This window comes from Aphis gossypii, chromosome X, assembly GCF_020184175.1.
Source record: "Aphis gossypii isolate Hap1 chromosome X, ASM2018417v2, whole genome shotgun sequence".
Classification (NCBI taxonomy): Eukaryota; Metazoa; Arthropoda; class Insecta; order Hemiptera; family Aphididae; genus Aphis; species Aphis gossypii.
Window position 1 is genome coordinate 36,517,471 of NC_065533.1, and position 17,235 is coordinate 36,534,705.

General features: G+C 25.5%; 1 protein-coding gene across 3 annotated transcripts; it reads left to right on the forward strand.

Annotated features, from left to right (window-relative positions):
- Positions 1-571: 571 nt before the first annotated feature.
- Positions 572-9,763, forward strand: LOC114128428 (cytochrome P450 6k1). 3 transcript variants are annotated; one of them, XM_050206427.1, is made up of 8 exons: positions 572-726; positions 4,680-4,924; positions 6,072-6,356; positions 6,875-7,175; positions 8,467-8,543; positions 8,680-8,904; positions 9,004-9,255; positions 9,325-9,763. In XM_050206427.1, the coding sequence occupies exons 2-8, from the start codon at positions 4,693-4,695 to the stop codon at positions 9,492-9,494; spliced, it is 1,542 nt and encodes a 513-aa protein (XP_050062384.1). In that variant the 5' UTR covers positions 572-726; positions 4,680-4,692; the 3' UTR covers positions 9,495-9,763. The 3 variants fall into 3 exon arrangements, with proteins under 3 accessions (XP_050062384.1, XP_027848757.1, XP_027848748.1); XM_027992956.2 differs by lacking the exon at positions 572-726 and adding an exon at positions 3,668-4,072; XM_027992947.2 differs by lacking the exon at positions 572-726 and adding an exon at positions 3,669-4,076.
- The last annotated feature ends 7,472 nt before the right edge of the window (positions 9,764-17,235 follow it).

Genomic DNA, 17,235 nt, shown 5'->3' on the forward strand with positions numbered 1-17,235 from the left:
CCACATTATTTACGGGCCGCGCAGGTAGATACAACGGCAGGTACATATGCGTTATATAATATTCATAGTTTTTAGAGTGAATATTTCAACATTCGAAAAACTTCTCCAAGTTTACTACATATTTACTACTAATACTACTGCAATATTTGTATCGCAACAAACAATTCAAATATTCATAAAAAAAAAAAACTCGTAGGTAGACCAAACTCATTATAAATACTTATGTACCTAACTACCTGGCTAGCTATGTATAAGTATTACATTATTTCAGTATAATATGTTACAGAATAATATAATATCATATATATTATTAACATAAACTATTAAGTAACCTTGAGTATAACTTGTCTATCATCGCTTAATCTGATGACGGAGAGGTACTGCAATAATGAATAATGTGAATTCTAATAGAAACAGATTAAAAAAAAAAAACCTGATTAAAAATTACTTTTATGACTATATTATTCCGACGATTGACCAGAAATCTACCACAGTCCACAATATGCGATTCAAGTGATAAATTTTATCGCTGTAAACAAATTATAAAACTATACAACACATCGTATTTCATTCGAAAATACGAATTATTTGTCACATTCGTACAAACTTGGTTGCATTCGATAAGTTAAAAAATTATATCGCGTGCGATAAAATATATTATCGTGAATTCGAGAATTGGCCCCTAGAAATACTTCCGTGGCGCCGTCACGTTGTAAACATAATAAGGTCAGTATAATATTATGTACAAATCGTTTGTTTCACTTACCCTAGTATTAGATAACATATATTAGAACAAAATGCTAATGATCATTAGAATATTTTTATGTTTAATTATACTACTATTGTTAATACATTTTTTAATTATAAGTTTTAGTGTCATTTGTACACCGGTCGTTTCCGAATTTCCTATGAGTTATACATAGCAATTGTAGCATAATATACTATTCCGTACAGTTTGAAAAGCGTATATTGTATAATGAAGCTATTAACTCGTAAAATCGTAATTTGTTGATAAATAAATAGCTACCTAACCTTTGAAGTTTGAAATACGAAATTATTAAGGTACCAATTTAATAATTTCCTATTTTAAACTTCAAAGGTTTCCGGTATTCGGTTTATCTCGTCACAATATTTTTGATTGAATAAATTAATTACAAGAGCTTTATAAAGAGTAATCACACCGTGTAGATAATTAACTTATAATTCTTTATTTACATTCCATTCAACGATTTGTCAATTTCCGAATTTTTTCAAACACGACGATTCAAATTATTTTCCAGAAAATCGTGTCGTTACATTAATATTACCTAATACCTACATTATACATTATTTTCGTGTGTTTTTTCTAGTATAAACAATAATCTATACCGATTATACCTAAAAAGGTTAGGTTAGCCTTATAAATCTAATATAATAAATAATAATTTAAATATTAATACATTACTCTCATATAAATGTATAATATTATTTGGGAGTTGTACAAGACGGTCGACGTCAATTTGTTTTCCATAATATTGAAAATAATGTATGCCACGTATTTTTATTGGACAATATGTATTAATTTGGTCTTTTAATTAGGTGATTTTTCTATTTGTCTCCAGAGTACCTATTGAAACTGAACTCACCATTAAATAAGAAAACTACTGATCTACGTACAATGTAAAAAAAATGTAAAATATTATTACTTAATTTATCAAAATACTAGATTCTTAATAACAAAAAAGTTCTTGTTTTTTTTTCAATTTTATAATTTCCCCCCACCTCGCCCTAGTAAGGTAGTCTGGCTACGGCCTTAAACATAGAAACATAGTATAGGACAATGGAACATAGACGGAAATTGGGGAAAAGTTTGAGGAGATTATATGCACACTCAAAAAGCATAGACGAAAAAATTAGCTCCCCTCGAGTTATAACACTAAGTTATAGTTAATAATAATAATAAATAATTTAACAATATAATATATAATTTTTAATTAAAATATTATTGGAGCGTAAATAATAATAAGTACAATATCTCACTAAAAGAATCGATGATTAATAAAGCTTTCATCTACCTATTTTTCTTATATCTTTAAATTAATTATAGATTACAATTTACAAATGATGCTATTATAATATACACATAAACATAAAATTATTATATATTCATATATGTATATGATTTAGAAAAATAAATCACTCGAAGGTTTTTCACGGTGAGATAGTTTTGAAAACGCAAAAAATTACTTTGATATACCTACAATAAAACTCCTTTTAAAATTATGACAAATTTGTGCCTAAAGGTAAAACAGAAAAAAACAATAGAATATTAAATAATAAAAACAATATAATGACGTATAAAGTATAAACTATAAACAAAATACTATAATATAATTCAAATACAACTCAAATACTGATAGTGATTATTATTTATAAGATTTATATACCTTATTAAATCAGATTATAATTTATTAAAACAGTGGTTTTTTTATAAATTTAATATAAGTGCTTAAACCTTTCTATTTTTTTAATTAAATAACATCAAAAAATTTTTAAATTTTTTGTGTTGATTTTATTTTTGTTCAGTCCACTAATATACCTATATGGCTATATACCAATGTTATACAGTTACGTGTTCAAAAGTGTTATTATTAATTTATTTTGTTTTGAATTAACTTCAAATTTCAGTTAAAGTTTATAGTAAGTAATATATTATGAGCTGGCTATATCAACAAGCCATAAAAAAGTTCTCCGAAGTCGATAGCCGACGCAATCGATAAGTTTCTTGTACAGGTAAAAAGATAATTTTCGCGGTTTCGATATACGCTCACTAGCAAGTCCAAAATATAACAATCAGTTTCGGTTAGATATAAGAGTATAGTATTTTTATTTTGTAGATTTTGAAGATGATTACATATTTAAAAATACTTTGAAATTTTTTCATTATATTGTTAAAATTTCTGAATACATACATTTAAATTTTTTTTTCATTAATCGTTATTAGTTTTTTTTTGTCCACGAAAATGTTTGATTTTGTTTTATGTTTGCAGATAGCACTTTTTATGTCGTATATGTCTATTTTTTTTTCTTGTAAATTAATATTTTAATTATTATTATTATTTGTATAACAAATGCGTAACACAAATCACAATATTCTTTTGAGTTTATTTTGACATTATTGTAGCATAATATAGGTAGGTATCTAAGCATATTTTTAAGAGTACATTTCAATATTTCATAGTTTTTTTAGAGCATTTTATAAATACATACTCTAGCAATAATATATGATACCTAATTTTTAAATACATATTATATAAATGTATAATATAATATATAGTAGTCCTGTGCAATGTTAAGATTGTCAATAAAGTCGATAAATTACAAAATAATACGTTCTATAAAAACAATCATCATAAATACAGGTAAGCAATAATAATTTGTAATAGGTATTTTTTTAATCTAAAATTCTTAAAGACTTGGAATCGGAAAAACGAAACCGATACATGCGGATAACATAATATAATATTATTATTATAACGTTTGGCCTCCCGCCGTTCTCGCGCGCGCGTCTTTACGTTGTAGCATAATTATTATTATTATTATTATTATTGTTGTTATCGTCGTCATTATCATTTTTTTTTTTTTTTTATCAAGCGATTGCGACTCGTGACCACACACGGTCTCGTACTATCAGTGTCTGTAATATTATTTATATTAATATTTAATAATAATCATTATTATTATTATTGTACGTACTTTGAATAATCGTCATAATAGTAATAATAATAATTGTTTTGTTGTTGCCACTATTACTTTTTTACAACCAGTCATTGTCGGCAGTCGGTACGCACGTACTGACGAGATGCGTCTGCCGCACCGCTATTATTACGTATCGACGTCGGTCTGTGGATTAAACGATTCGTCAGCGGGCGCTCTACTGCACTACGCGATTAAGATAATGTCGTCGGACTACTAAAATGTCCAAGAACGTTTTCGACACAACACGCAGTTCGTCTGAAGTCAGTCGTCGTTTCGTTGAAATTCGTATCCCCGGGAGAGTCGTGGACAAAATCGTACCGTGGACCGCCGATTGGTAGGTAGGTTGCTCGCCGTCCAGATTTTATTATTACAACGCGATCACGACGTTATTGTTTTCATTGTACTTGCCTGTCTATCGATTGAAAAATCCCACCTATTCGTTCGTGCCTTTGGCCTAGTCGACTAGTAGTGGCAGTTTACTTCCTTGTTTTTTTGTTTTTTTTCCTTTCTAATATACATGATATTGAATGCCAATACTATCAATGCTCATAATTCATATTAATAATCTATTATTATACTATGACTATAATATCACATTTAATTGTAAGCTTATAACAGGTACCTAGACGTGCAATTATTTATTTATTGATGGTATTAGACTAATAAAAACATTCAGTCTTTAGTGAAACAGTGATTGTACTATCTATACTACATAAATATATATATATATATATATGTATTTATATACCTATGTGGCTGTGTTAGTCTGTGAACTATACCTATACTTATTGTTTGTGTATTATTATATTATATAATACATGGGAGTATGGGACTGAAGAACTTTGTTCTTTCTGTTATGATCAACTCATTGTATTGATATTTTATCTTTTTATTATAATAAAATGTATTAATTTTCAATTTTACTTTAACATATGTTTTAGAATTTCACTCAAAATGATTTCAAAGGAAACAATATTCATGTACACGGCTTCTGCAATAGTTGTTCTATTTACTGTCGTGTATTTATATTATAAAAATATATACAGCTACTGGAAAAAATTGGGAGTGTATCATTTGGAACCAACTTTTTTTTTTGGTAATGCTAAGGACCGTGTTCTTTTCAAAAAATCATTCCATGAATTTCACAGAGACTTGTACTTCAAGTTCAAAGGACATAGATATGCTGGTTAGTACTGCGTTTAACTGTGAATTACTTCTCTTTGTTTAATTTCTTATTATAAACACTTTAATTATTATGTACCTACCTACAGTGAGTTCTGCTTAATAGGATCACTGGTAAATAAAATAAACTATTTAATAGAATCATAAAAGAATGAATCTAATCGGATCGTATATTTCAATTAACCTTTTATTAGAATAATTTTGTACATGTATTTAGATTAAATTATAATTTAGTTACTTTTATGGACAATTTATTGATTTAATACTTTGCAAACTGATATGACAGTTATAAAATAAAATCATATTTTTGAGCTTACCCAATTATTGTTGTACAGTGTGTCTTTGAATATGATCAAAAATGTTTTTAACATCTTAATCAAACAAAAAGATTTATCAAGAAAGAAAAAAGAAATTTGTTCATTTGTTTTGAAGTGTATGAAAATTGCATTAACTCTGAAATTCAAAACACACATGTACAATACAATATTGATTGTTACACTTATTTATTTTAAAATTTGTTTTTTTTTTAATTATTTTAAGTACAGTACATATTAATAAAACATTATATTAAAAAAAAGAATGGTTTTTTAGAATTTCTGGGTTAATAGAATCTAAATGACCTATACCAATATGATCACATTAAACTGAACTCACTACTTTATGTTAACATTACAATTACAGTAGGGTCTCGTTAATCTGAACAAGATTGGGGAAAGAGGTCAATCAGATTACTTATGACTTAAAAAAAAACAATACATTTTCTTGTAATTTATATTTATTTTTATCTATACATTCTGTTTTAATTTATTTCAAAATTATAATTATATATATTTAGCTAATTAATATTTACGTTATATATTATGTACCTATTCATTTAAAATATTGATTTATTATTATTTTTTTTTTTTTTTTGAACACTAGTTCTTATATGCTGATAAAATGCTTTGTCCCGTAAACATCTAAGCGTGTTTATATTAATATAGCGATACAACAGTTTTTAATTTCGTTAAGATTAGCTTGTGTTCAGAATTATTGAAACCTTACTGTATACATTAAATATTTGAAATTTCAAAATCCTATAAAAAATAATTTGTTATACAAATATTACATGTTTAATAAATTTCTGTATAAAATAATTTGTTATTTTTTAGGATATTATCTTGGTCGCCGAGCATCATTGGTTATCCTTGACCCAGACATTATCAAATGTATTATGATTAAAGATTTTAATCATTTTACGGACCGCCAAACAATGAAATTTCGAACATCTGAATATATTTCTGAAATGTTGATTAATCTTAAAGGTTCCAAATGGAAACGAATGAGAGGTCAATTAACACCAGCATTTACTTCAGGAAAACTTAGAACTATGGAGCATCTTGTGGATATTTGTTGTAACAATATGAGTGATTTTTTAAATGAAAATATCAAAAATGGTAATTTTAAACACAGTTTTAATTTAATATAACCCGTCCATTTCATCTTGGGCCATCTACTGACGTCACAAACTACCAACACAGTTGGTGTTACTTTACATTATAAGATAGTAATCGTAACAGTTGCAAATGGCCAAGATCAACTGGACAAGTTATACATATAGTTTTGTATGGAAATGTGTATTCAAAGTATATGGTGGTTTAATGTGAAAATAAAAGTGGCTTGGTAATTTATAATATCTGAATATTTATTTTATCACATATATTAAGTATATATTTTCATCACCTATATATTTTTTCAGTCTTTTAATAATGACTTAAGAATTATATTTCAAGTTGTCGTGTGTTTATATGACCTATTTAATTGTTATTAACATATGTAATCATAATAGATTATTCAATTATTGTATTTATTTATATAGATACTAATTAAAAAAAAAAAAAAATCATATAGCTTAACCTATAATTTAACATATATTTTAACAATACAATTAATTTAATATAAATTTTGTTTGCAGAACAAGGTTATGAATTGGAAATGAAAGATTTTTTTGGCAAATTCACCTTGGATGTTATTGCAACTTGTGCATTTGGAGTAGAATCTAATTCATTGAAAGATGAAAATGGTGGTTTTGCCAGTCGTGTATCTAAATTTGCTAGCTTAAGTATTATGAAACGTCTATCCCTATACATAGTACTACTCTTTATGCCTGGTATTGCTCGATTTGTACCATTATCTTTTTTTAACATGGAAGTGATACATTTCTTAGCTAATGTGATCAAAGAAGCAAAAAAATTCAGACAATCCACTGGACAAAAGTATGTACATTGTCATTTATATTTTTTAAATCTAAAATATAATTATAGCATTTATAACTAATGATAAATCATTTTTATTTGTATACAATATTATAATTTTATTACAATTAAAAATAATGCATTTTTAATTATATATGTGACCCGTGAGTACCCATACTGATATCTCTTGAAATAATTGAGATATTATAATTCTGTTTTTTAAGACTCACAGAAGCAAGGACTGCAAATATTTTAATTTATTATAATGTTTTGCTAAAAAATCAAAGTTAAATATTTTATAGTTTATTTTTCTGATAATTTTGACGTTTCAACTTTTTATTATTGTTTATTTTGTGGTTTTTAATAATTTTATTAGTTTGAGAAAAATTGTGAATTACTTTATACCATTTCACTGACACACTGATATCAAACATGTGACCTGTGGGCTTTTTGTTCAGCTGGTGAATGCTTTCAGTGTGATCTGCAATACTATTCTCAAAACTAAAAAAAATGTATTAAAAATCACAATGGTAATGAAAATAAAATGTTAAAACATCAACATTTTTAGAAAAATAAACTAAAAAATTTTTGATTTTTTAAAAATACAGTTTTGATACCCGTTATATCGGGAGATATCTTAATGGGTAAATCTTCACAGGACACTGTATAAGTATTTTTCTTATTAATTAATGTACCTAATATTAACTGATATTATTAATTCAACTATTTAAAATGTATTAAGAGGATGTTACACTTACCCATATACATGTTTTGGTTTTGTCTTACAAGTTACAACAAAGTAAATTTACATTCAGCAGAATCCATTTTATATTACAAGTTTTAATATACAAATCAATTTACCTATAATAGAATTTTAAAGTAAAAATATAATCTAGAATATCTCATAAGAATAAGAATAAATAATAATAATAAATATTTTACATAGTTATAATTTACTTCAAAATGATAATATTTATAAAAGTGTATGATGTAATCTATATTATATTCTTACCTTTGAGTTGAATAATAATATGTAAATTTGCTTTTCTAAAAAAGTTAACCACAAAATTGGCTCTATCATTTATTAATATTATACAGCATATTTAATCATTGTTTCTACTGAATACAACTTTGTTATGCTTGTAAATGTAAGATAGAGACAACATGATAACATGGAGTAGTATCCTCTTGTATTATTCGTTAAATTTTTATCTAGAATCATTTAAAAATAATAAACAATAATGGTGTAATAATAGAAATATCAACTAAAATAGAATTATTGTTTTATTATTTTCTATTACTTATTTTTTAGGCGGAATGATTTCTTGCAGTTATTACTGGATAGTGAAACTGATTTAGATAAAAATGACAAAAACAAATCAAAGGATGGTAAATCGATTTTTAAATTTTGTATTAATGACTGCTGCTTGATTTAAAAAAAATATATCTTAAAAATGTCTCCTTATAATTATTATAATATGTATAAATTAACTATTAAAAAGATGATAATTTTGGTTGATTTCAGATGCATTGACTGAAGCTCAAGTGGTTGCTCAATCTGTATTGTTCTTAATTGCTGGATTTGAGACATCAAGTACATTGTTAACTTTTACATGTTATGAATTGGCTATAAATCAAACCATACAAGTTAAGTTAAGAGAAGAAATATGTTCAGTTTTAAAACGATACAATGGAAAATGCTCTTATGAAGCCATGCAAGAAATGCCTTTATTAGACATGGTATTGATGGGTATGTATCATGCAAGCAGCATTGATAAAATTTTAATCAGAAAAAAATTCAGTCATATTTTGTGAAAAAAATAATAATTACCCTTTTATATTTATGTAGAAACTTTAAGAATGCATCCACCCGTAGCACAATTAGAACGTGTCAGTACTCAAGACTATACGCTGCCTGATTCCAACTTATTATTAAAAAAAGGTATGACTGTTCAAATACCTGTCATTGGATTACACTATGATCCGGAATATTATCCAGATCCTTATAAATTCGAACCAAATCGATTTTCTCCAGATGAAAAAGCTAAACGTTCACATTATGTATTTTTACCCTTCGGAACTGGACCAAGAAATTGCATTGGTATATGAATTAAAATGTCTTTATCAACATACCTATTAAAACTATAGTAACATGATGTTCTTTTATTAGGTCTACGATTTGCCTTAATGAGTACAAAGAGAGGAATGGTGCATCTCTTAAAAGACTTTTCAATTAATCTGAGTAGCCAAATGACTGTGCCTTATGAATATAGCAAACATTCAATGTTGCTTAAAGCAAAGGATGGTATAAGGCTGTCATTCAATAAGTTGAGTGAATAGTAAAAACAGTTTGGTCAACTACTTAATAATTAACATATTTGTGGGCTGTGTTAAATTTATTTGAAACTAAAGTTATCGGTTCATTTCTCAGTTTTGTCTATTGCCATTGTAAATGATTTCAAAATATGACGTGTTTATACTTTTTTTTTATTAAAATAGATTTTATTTTTATATACTTATTGCTGGTTTCTAATATTTGTTTGTTTCTTTATATAGGTTACATTTTATATTATTTTAATATTATTGAATATAATATTTTATTATTCTAACTTTGTGAGTTTTAAACATAATTTGTAGACATAACTGTGGCCTATAGTTAGAAAATCTCATGTTTTAAAATATTTCAAAAAAATTTTCAATTTATATAAAATTAAAACTAATTGTTGATCTGTTTAAATGTTGTAGAGCTTTTGTATCAATCCACTGTTAAATTTATTAGCATAAGTTTATGTATTAGTAATAACTTAAACATTAGTGATGAAAGTTCATCAATCTGAAACAAAAGAAAATTATTTAAAAACTAAACCTTCAATAGAGATCAATGAATCTATACAATTTAATATATTTTTCAAATTGGAAACAATTGTATAGATATTTTTCTTTAATGTACTATATTCAGAAAAGAAGAGAGTAATTTATTGTTACAATTGCTTCAATTTAAAATAAATAATAAAATAATTTTTTATGTGGATTATGCATTCATGCTATTGATATCGCTCATAGTAAAAATAATAACTAAAAGTGTTATTGACAGCTATCTATCAAAAATTAAATGTTAAAATTTTTTTATCTTATTGTTTATTTTATAAGATTCATAAATTTGTTACAAATGAGCTTCATGAAGAAAAAATATCAGCTATGTATAGCTAATGCATGGTGTTATGACTGTTATGTGAAGGGGGAAAGTCTATTTCACCCATGATATTGACTAGCACTAAGACCATACTCTAAATTGTTGTCATTTTTATAATACGCATTGTAGCGAAGAGTATATTTTTGTATTATTAACAGCTGAATAGCTGATTAATATAAGTGTTGGAATCAAAATATCCTATATTAATGAATATTATGTATAAATTGTATGTTAATACTTATTATATTAGATATTTATTTAATTTTAATTTTAATTGTTTTCAAAAAAAAATTTGAGTTATGTTGATTACTAATTCACAGAAGTGATATAGTACTAGCAATTGCTAGTAGTTAAATTTAACAACTTATTTATTTTAATAATTCTTTTGGATAGATATTGGGACGTATATTATTATTTTATTTTAATTATCAGGTTACAAAAGTTGCAATATAAATATAAATGTACACTTCCATAATTTCTCTTTAACCATATACCAAATATCTACTTATAAAAATCAGTTAAAAGTTACCAGAGTTGAAAAAGATTAATATTATGCTTAGTAGCTACCAAATAAAAAAATTTTAGTACTGCAATAATATGCAGATTACAAATGCGTGCATTTTACATTCATATATTATGAGAATAGAAATAACAATACAAAAACAATTATTTAATACATAAAAGTACATCTACTGAATGATAAAATTGGTCATTGACATGTCACTACATTTTTTTTTAAATTTATTTAATTATTTATTGATGCTCGTATTATTTATATTGTGTATTATAGAATATAAATTATAATAAACTACATATTATTATTTAAACTATACATCTGAGCAGAAATTAAAATTTTTATTTTGTATAACAAAAACCATTTTATTTAGGTTACCTGTATATTATGTTTAGTACACTTACAAAAAGGAAATGTATCAAATTGAATAAGAAAGACTTTGATTAAGAATAGTTAGTCTCAATATTTTGCAGTATAATACTTCCACATCATTGTTCATATAAAACAAATCTCTTTTGTGACAAATTTTATGATTTTCTTGTACTCTGAAAAAATAAGCTATTATTTTCTGCTAATATCATATACCTATCTCTTTCATTTAATTAAAAAATAATAAATAAAATCTCTTATGTGTCATCCTCAATAAATTATTTATGAAATAACTTTCTATGTGAAAAAAATTCTAAATTATGATACCAGTCACCAATTATTATTCAAAAACCATCCTGACATTAAAAATAACTCATATTTACACTTGACAAAAAACATAAACTAATAAAATCTCAAATATTGAATGTTACCTGTAATTTAATTCAAAATAAATATAGCTTTAAAATTTGTTTCTTTAAATAATAAATATATATATATTTTTAAATATTTTTGTGTAATCTTCTGTGCTGATAAATTGTTTTATACAAAATAGGAGGTTTCAGCATCAACCACAATAATATATTTATTAATATTATAATATCAATAGGTTAATTTTCTCTTATTCATACCTGTGTAAAAATATTAAAAATACAATCATACAAATTTACAAATAAGTATTTTGTCGTTCAAAAGAGTAAAAATATTTTCAAAAACATAAATAAAATGTAAAATAGTTTTTATAAAATAAATAAATTACCCAGTATAGAAGTTTATGTTCACAAAAATTTTTTTATAAGGATATTATATTTTATTGTATGATATATAATATTTTATTTTCAGACTGTCTGAAATTTTCAGTTTTTAAAAACAATTTTATAAATAAAAACGTAAAACAGACTGCTCCCCACTTAAGTTGCCAGTAAAACAGTTAATAATTCAGTATATTATAAATAGTTATAAAAAGAAAATACATATTAATTATTGTGATAAATAAAATAACAATTATCAAATTTAAGTAACTTTAAGGATATATTATAGATAACACAATGAACAATGAACAATATAATTAATAATGTTGAATTATTTCCAATGTCATTAAACAGTCATTAAATTCAAGAATACTTTTTGTGCATTTGTTTACTTAGCAATTGTTAGCCCTTGCTTCTTAAACACCCATGTCTTAATTGAGAGTATAATAAGTAAACTAATGGATTGATTTATCAATAACATCTCGGTATGATACAATTCTCGCTTGGTGGGATAATAAAGTGTTTAAAACTGCCAGGCTGTTAGCAAGACAATAAGTGTCATAAGACCAAATACTATTTATTAATTTGGTAATAGTAAGTGACTAAAAAGATTTGTAAAATCTAGTAGTGTACACAATAATAGGTTCCTACTTAATAGTTTATAACAGTTTTTGACTTTTGTCTATAGTACCTATACCAAAAAATAAGTTGGTTTGGTTTATTTTAAATGCACAAGATAATATTAATGGTAATTACAACTAATCATTATTATTTTATATTTTTAAACTTAAAAGAAATCTTATCTATAGTAAGGTCACTACTATAACAATAGGGCCAAGTATATTAACAATAATATAAGTAAAGTATATTGTGTTCTTGATAATTATTATTAATAAAAATTTTCTTAATTAATACATAATAATATATTAAATTAAAAAAATAGTATATGATACATAATTAAGTGATTATCTAAAGGTTTTAAAAAATAGTAACTAAAAATATTATTAATAAATAAATATTACTTAATATTATTTTTTTAATCATAAACAAATACTTAGATTCAAACTTAATGTGTTTTAAAATTACTTACAAAATTAATATGAATATACTTTTTGATCAATAGATATTTTGTGCTTAATTAATAGTTTCATATTAATAAACATGGTTTATAATACAAGCCGTAAACGTGCCTCACAATCAACTTCATTAATACAATGCATTGATTGCCATGGTATACCATTATTTTTTCCTAAATCTAGCCTAAAACTAATATTAGAATTAGCTGGAGGTATGAATCGAATACAAATTATATTACAATAATTTGGAAGTGTCCATTGCCTACACTTAGAACAACGACCAACATAATTAAAATATTCCCATAGCGGACGAGGTATATCTTGTCTCTTTAATAGAGGAAAGTTTTCCATCAACTTAAAAAGCGCAATATGCCTTAATGATTTGAAATCTGATGGCTCAGTAGTACGTTTATTATATGACAATAGGTGATCAAGATTTTTATAATTTGGGTGATCAAAAAATTTATGTGTCAATTCGAATCTTGTTAACATTGCTAAAGGTCTGCAACGAGGAACGTTTACTAACATATTGTCAGCTGCAAGTAAGTTTTTGAGATTCTTAAGTTCTCCAATGAAATGAGGTAAATATGCCTGTAAAAATATCATATTTTTTAAATTATTTAAGTTGTTAGATATAAAAGAAAACAACTATTTAAATTTATTGAGCTAACAAAATAATGCATCTTCTGTTGCATACTCGGAAGATTATTGTATATTAGTTCATAATTGCATTATTAATTAACAAGATAAATAAACAAATTTTCACTATCTTGGTAACACATAAAATAGCAGTATAAATTACATTTAGCAGTTTTAGTTTTGTACTGTTAGCTTTAATACATATTAGAGAAAATTGACCTACTATAAAACTAAAAAATAAGAAGATTAGTTGTGCTCTCTTGTTCACTTTTTACAATGTTTTAATTTTTATGTGAATCATTAGTATGTAAAAAATTTAATAATGCTTTGTTTGATAATAGATCAATTCACTCTAATAGTTAAGATAATAACCCCAATAATAACACAAAACTGGAACTGCTGAACTTAATTACTGGTATATTAAGGTACGAAGACAACACATTAGAATATAACATCCTCTTAATCTTTTAAATTGGATATTTGTGTAATATTTGTTTACTTTCTCTGATCTAAACATAATGTACTAAATATGCAATTAGCAAAACCAATCTTGTGTTTGTAAATGATAAAATGTTTGAAACTGGTTTCTAGTATAAAAGTAGTATAATTTTTTTTATTGAGTTCATTGAATAAAAATATGTTATAGGTCCACAACTGCATACCTATTTAAGTAGTTTTTTTTTTATGTATCATTAATTTTCAATAATTTTTAAATACATATAATTCCAATTTCTAGATTAATAATAAAAAAATAATAATGCATTTTTAGATGTTTACCTATATTCTCAAAATTACTACCTAATATGATTTAAAAGTTATTAGCTCAATACACAACAAATCTATAGCATAAAGTAGGTACACTAATGTAAGAAGATTTAACCTAACCTGACTCATACTAACAATTCATAAACATTCCGAAAAAATCAGTTGTTTCCACTAATCACTAGCGCTACAGCGGAATTATTTTGTACAATACATTTTTCGATATTATCGCGCTTTTTAATACGAATATGTTCATAAAGTATGAATAATTAGATATTTTAGACCTGAACGATTTGATAAATTCTAGTACATAAAATAATATAATACCTAAAATCGTGTTCAATACACGCTATTAACCTGATGATAAGCTTAATTAAATTTCGTATGTGTAATTTTTTGCTACAAAAATGACTAGTGGCGTATTTACGGGAGTGGTCCAGGGGTACTGAACCACCCTCAGATAAAAAACCTATACATATACGGCTGTACATATCCCTGCAGTATAGTAAAGTAATAAGTATAGAAATTGGTATTGTGTATTCGACGGTTTCCAAGTTACGGCTAAATATAATGTGTGATAAAGGCATTAGGTATATGGTTCTCATGGTTTATATAAATTATTTAATTATGTGTAAACTGTGGACCCCCTCCCAGAAAAATGTTAAAAATACGCCACTGAAAATTACCATAGGTACTTAAAAATATTTTATTCGTTATTAAGGAAGATGACAACGCAATATATTTTATTATCTCTCTCAGACCAAGCACAACATACATAAAACGCTTTTACCTAAAATCGTTTTTTTTTTTTTTTTGAGTAATCTTAGTGTAAAATCGCGTATTTCAATTATAGAGGATGTTTTTGAGAATACCTATGTGACACATTAGTTTTATATTTTATTGATATTTGATTTTATATTCGGCTTAAGTATCAAAATACTCAACCCATCTAGGGAAGAATTTCGGGTAGAATGTTTAGATAATTTTAACAACTAGGAAGTTCAATCCAAATTGCTCGCCGACATTGTATCGAAACGATAAACGTCCACACTGTCGCTTACGGAATTAATGCTGCGTAAATACTGGACTATCCTAGTCGAAATTGAATGGTATTATCGTCGTGTTCCGTACGCATACCTATCCAATTACGCCGACACAGAACCGTGCCGTGGGAGGCCTAGGGGGCATGTGCCCCGGGCGCATGATTTAAACTTTTAAAAGGGGGCGCCAAAAATTTTTTTTATAATATTAGGGGGCTAATATTTTTTATTTTGCCCCGGGCGCTAAATCTTAACGGCACGGCTCTGCGCCGACAATTAACGTTTAGCGAGCAACGATGCATTGCAGGCGTTTTTGACCCGGTGACGGATGTCACCAACCCACACACAAAACATAATGGACCCCTAAACCAAAAAGGAGGGTTGGTGGACCGGGTGTCATTTGATTGCGTCCCATTCAACCTTTTATACCTTTTCAGTGTTAAGCTTATAAAACACTTTATTTTTATCACACACATTTGTAACTATTGCTATTAAAATAAAAATTTGATTTTTATTAATGGTAATAATACTTTATAACAAATATGACCTTTTTAAGCCTAAATGACTCCAATAATTGTTTAAACGTGTTATTTAGGTAAAATTTAAAGTAGCTAAAAAGTTTGGTATTCAGAACCACTGTAGTTTATATTGTTTATAATATTTAGTGACAATAAATTTGAATTTAAGTCGGTTTTCCATTTAATCTTAATTTACTAGTTTTTTTCCAATTATAGTCGATAATAATTTTTTTGCTTGGTTACTAAGCTTGAAAATATATAACGAGCAGGTTACTTAAACATGTTGTTAAGTTGTTATGATAGTTATATAAAAATATTAAAGGTACCTAAATGTAAAGGTATATTTTTTTATAAAAGAACTTATGTAAAGCCCCATTTTTTTTAAAAATATTTTATAGTTGGTTTGAAAATACTTGGTATTTTTACTTTTAACTTCGTAGTGTCAACAAGATTCAATTCTCTATTAGAACTTCCTTAGAATTGAAGATTAAAATTTAAAATATTTACATAACATGATACCCATTGACGGACAAGAAAAAAGTTAAATATTCAAAACATAAATCCAGATGGACCTTATACCATATATAAATAAGTAGGTAACTATTTAAATAGGTTTTTTATGTTTATATATGTATACGAGTAGGTGTATAAACCTAACTGATTAAGGAATGTAATTCTATTATAATTATTTAGGTACCTACTTATTTTGTTTTTTTTTTATTTAATTTTAATATTGCAATTATTATAGATGACTGGTATACATATTGTATATTATTATACTTTATTATGTACCTCGTACTTGTCTAGTTCAATAATAAAGATAAATGTTATACAATTTTTAAAGTAGGCAAGTATTCGAGTAAGAACTTACTTAAAATTATTTGAATTTTTTTTTTTTAAATACTTCACAACATTAAAAAAGTTACATGACAATCAAAAGTAGAGTATTTGTGGAATATCTAAATATTAATTGATAAATTATTTTAATTGATATAGTTTAGATAGTTACCTAAAGTAATTTTATGCATGACCATCTCAAAAACATTCTTCCATAATTCCAAGCATTAAATGTTTCAAATATTAATTTTTGTAAAGGCTGATTTTATTTGCCACTAGTTTTAGAAAAATAATACACAATAGGTACTTGTAATAAGTGGAAATAAAGTGAAATTTTTATGTATGTTATTAGGGTAGTCTCGGACATTTATTCTAAAAAATTAT

Coding starts and splice junctions, on each gene's coding strand:
- LOC114128428 (XM_050206427.1), top strand. CDS start 4,693: ATGATTTCAAAGGAAACAATATTCATGTACACGGCTTCTGCAATAGTT. Junction 4,925..6,071: donor CAAAGGACATAGATATGCTG/GTTAGTACTGCG, acceptor GTTATTTTTTAG/GATATTATCTTGGTCGCCGA. Junction 8,544..8,679: donor CAAAAACAAATCAAAGGATG/GTAAATCGATTT, acceptor GGTTGATTTCAG/ATGCATTGACTGAAGCTCAA.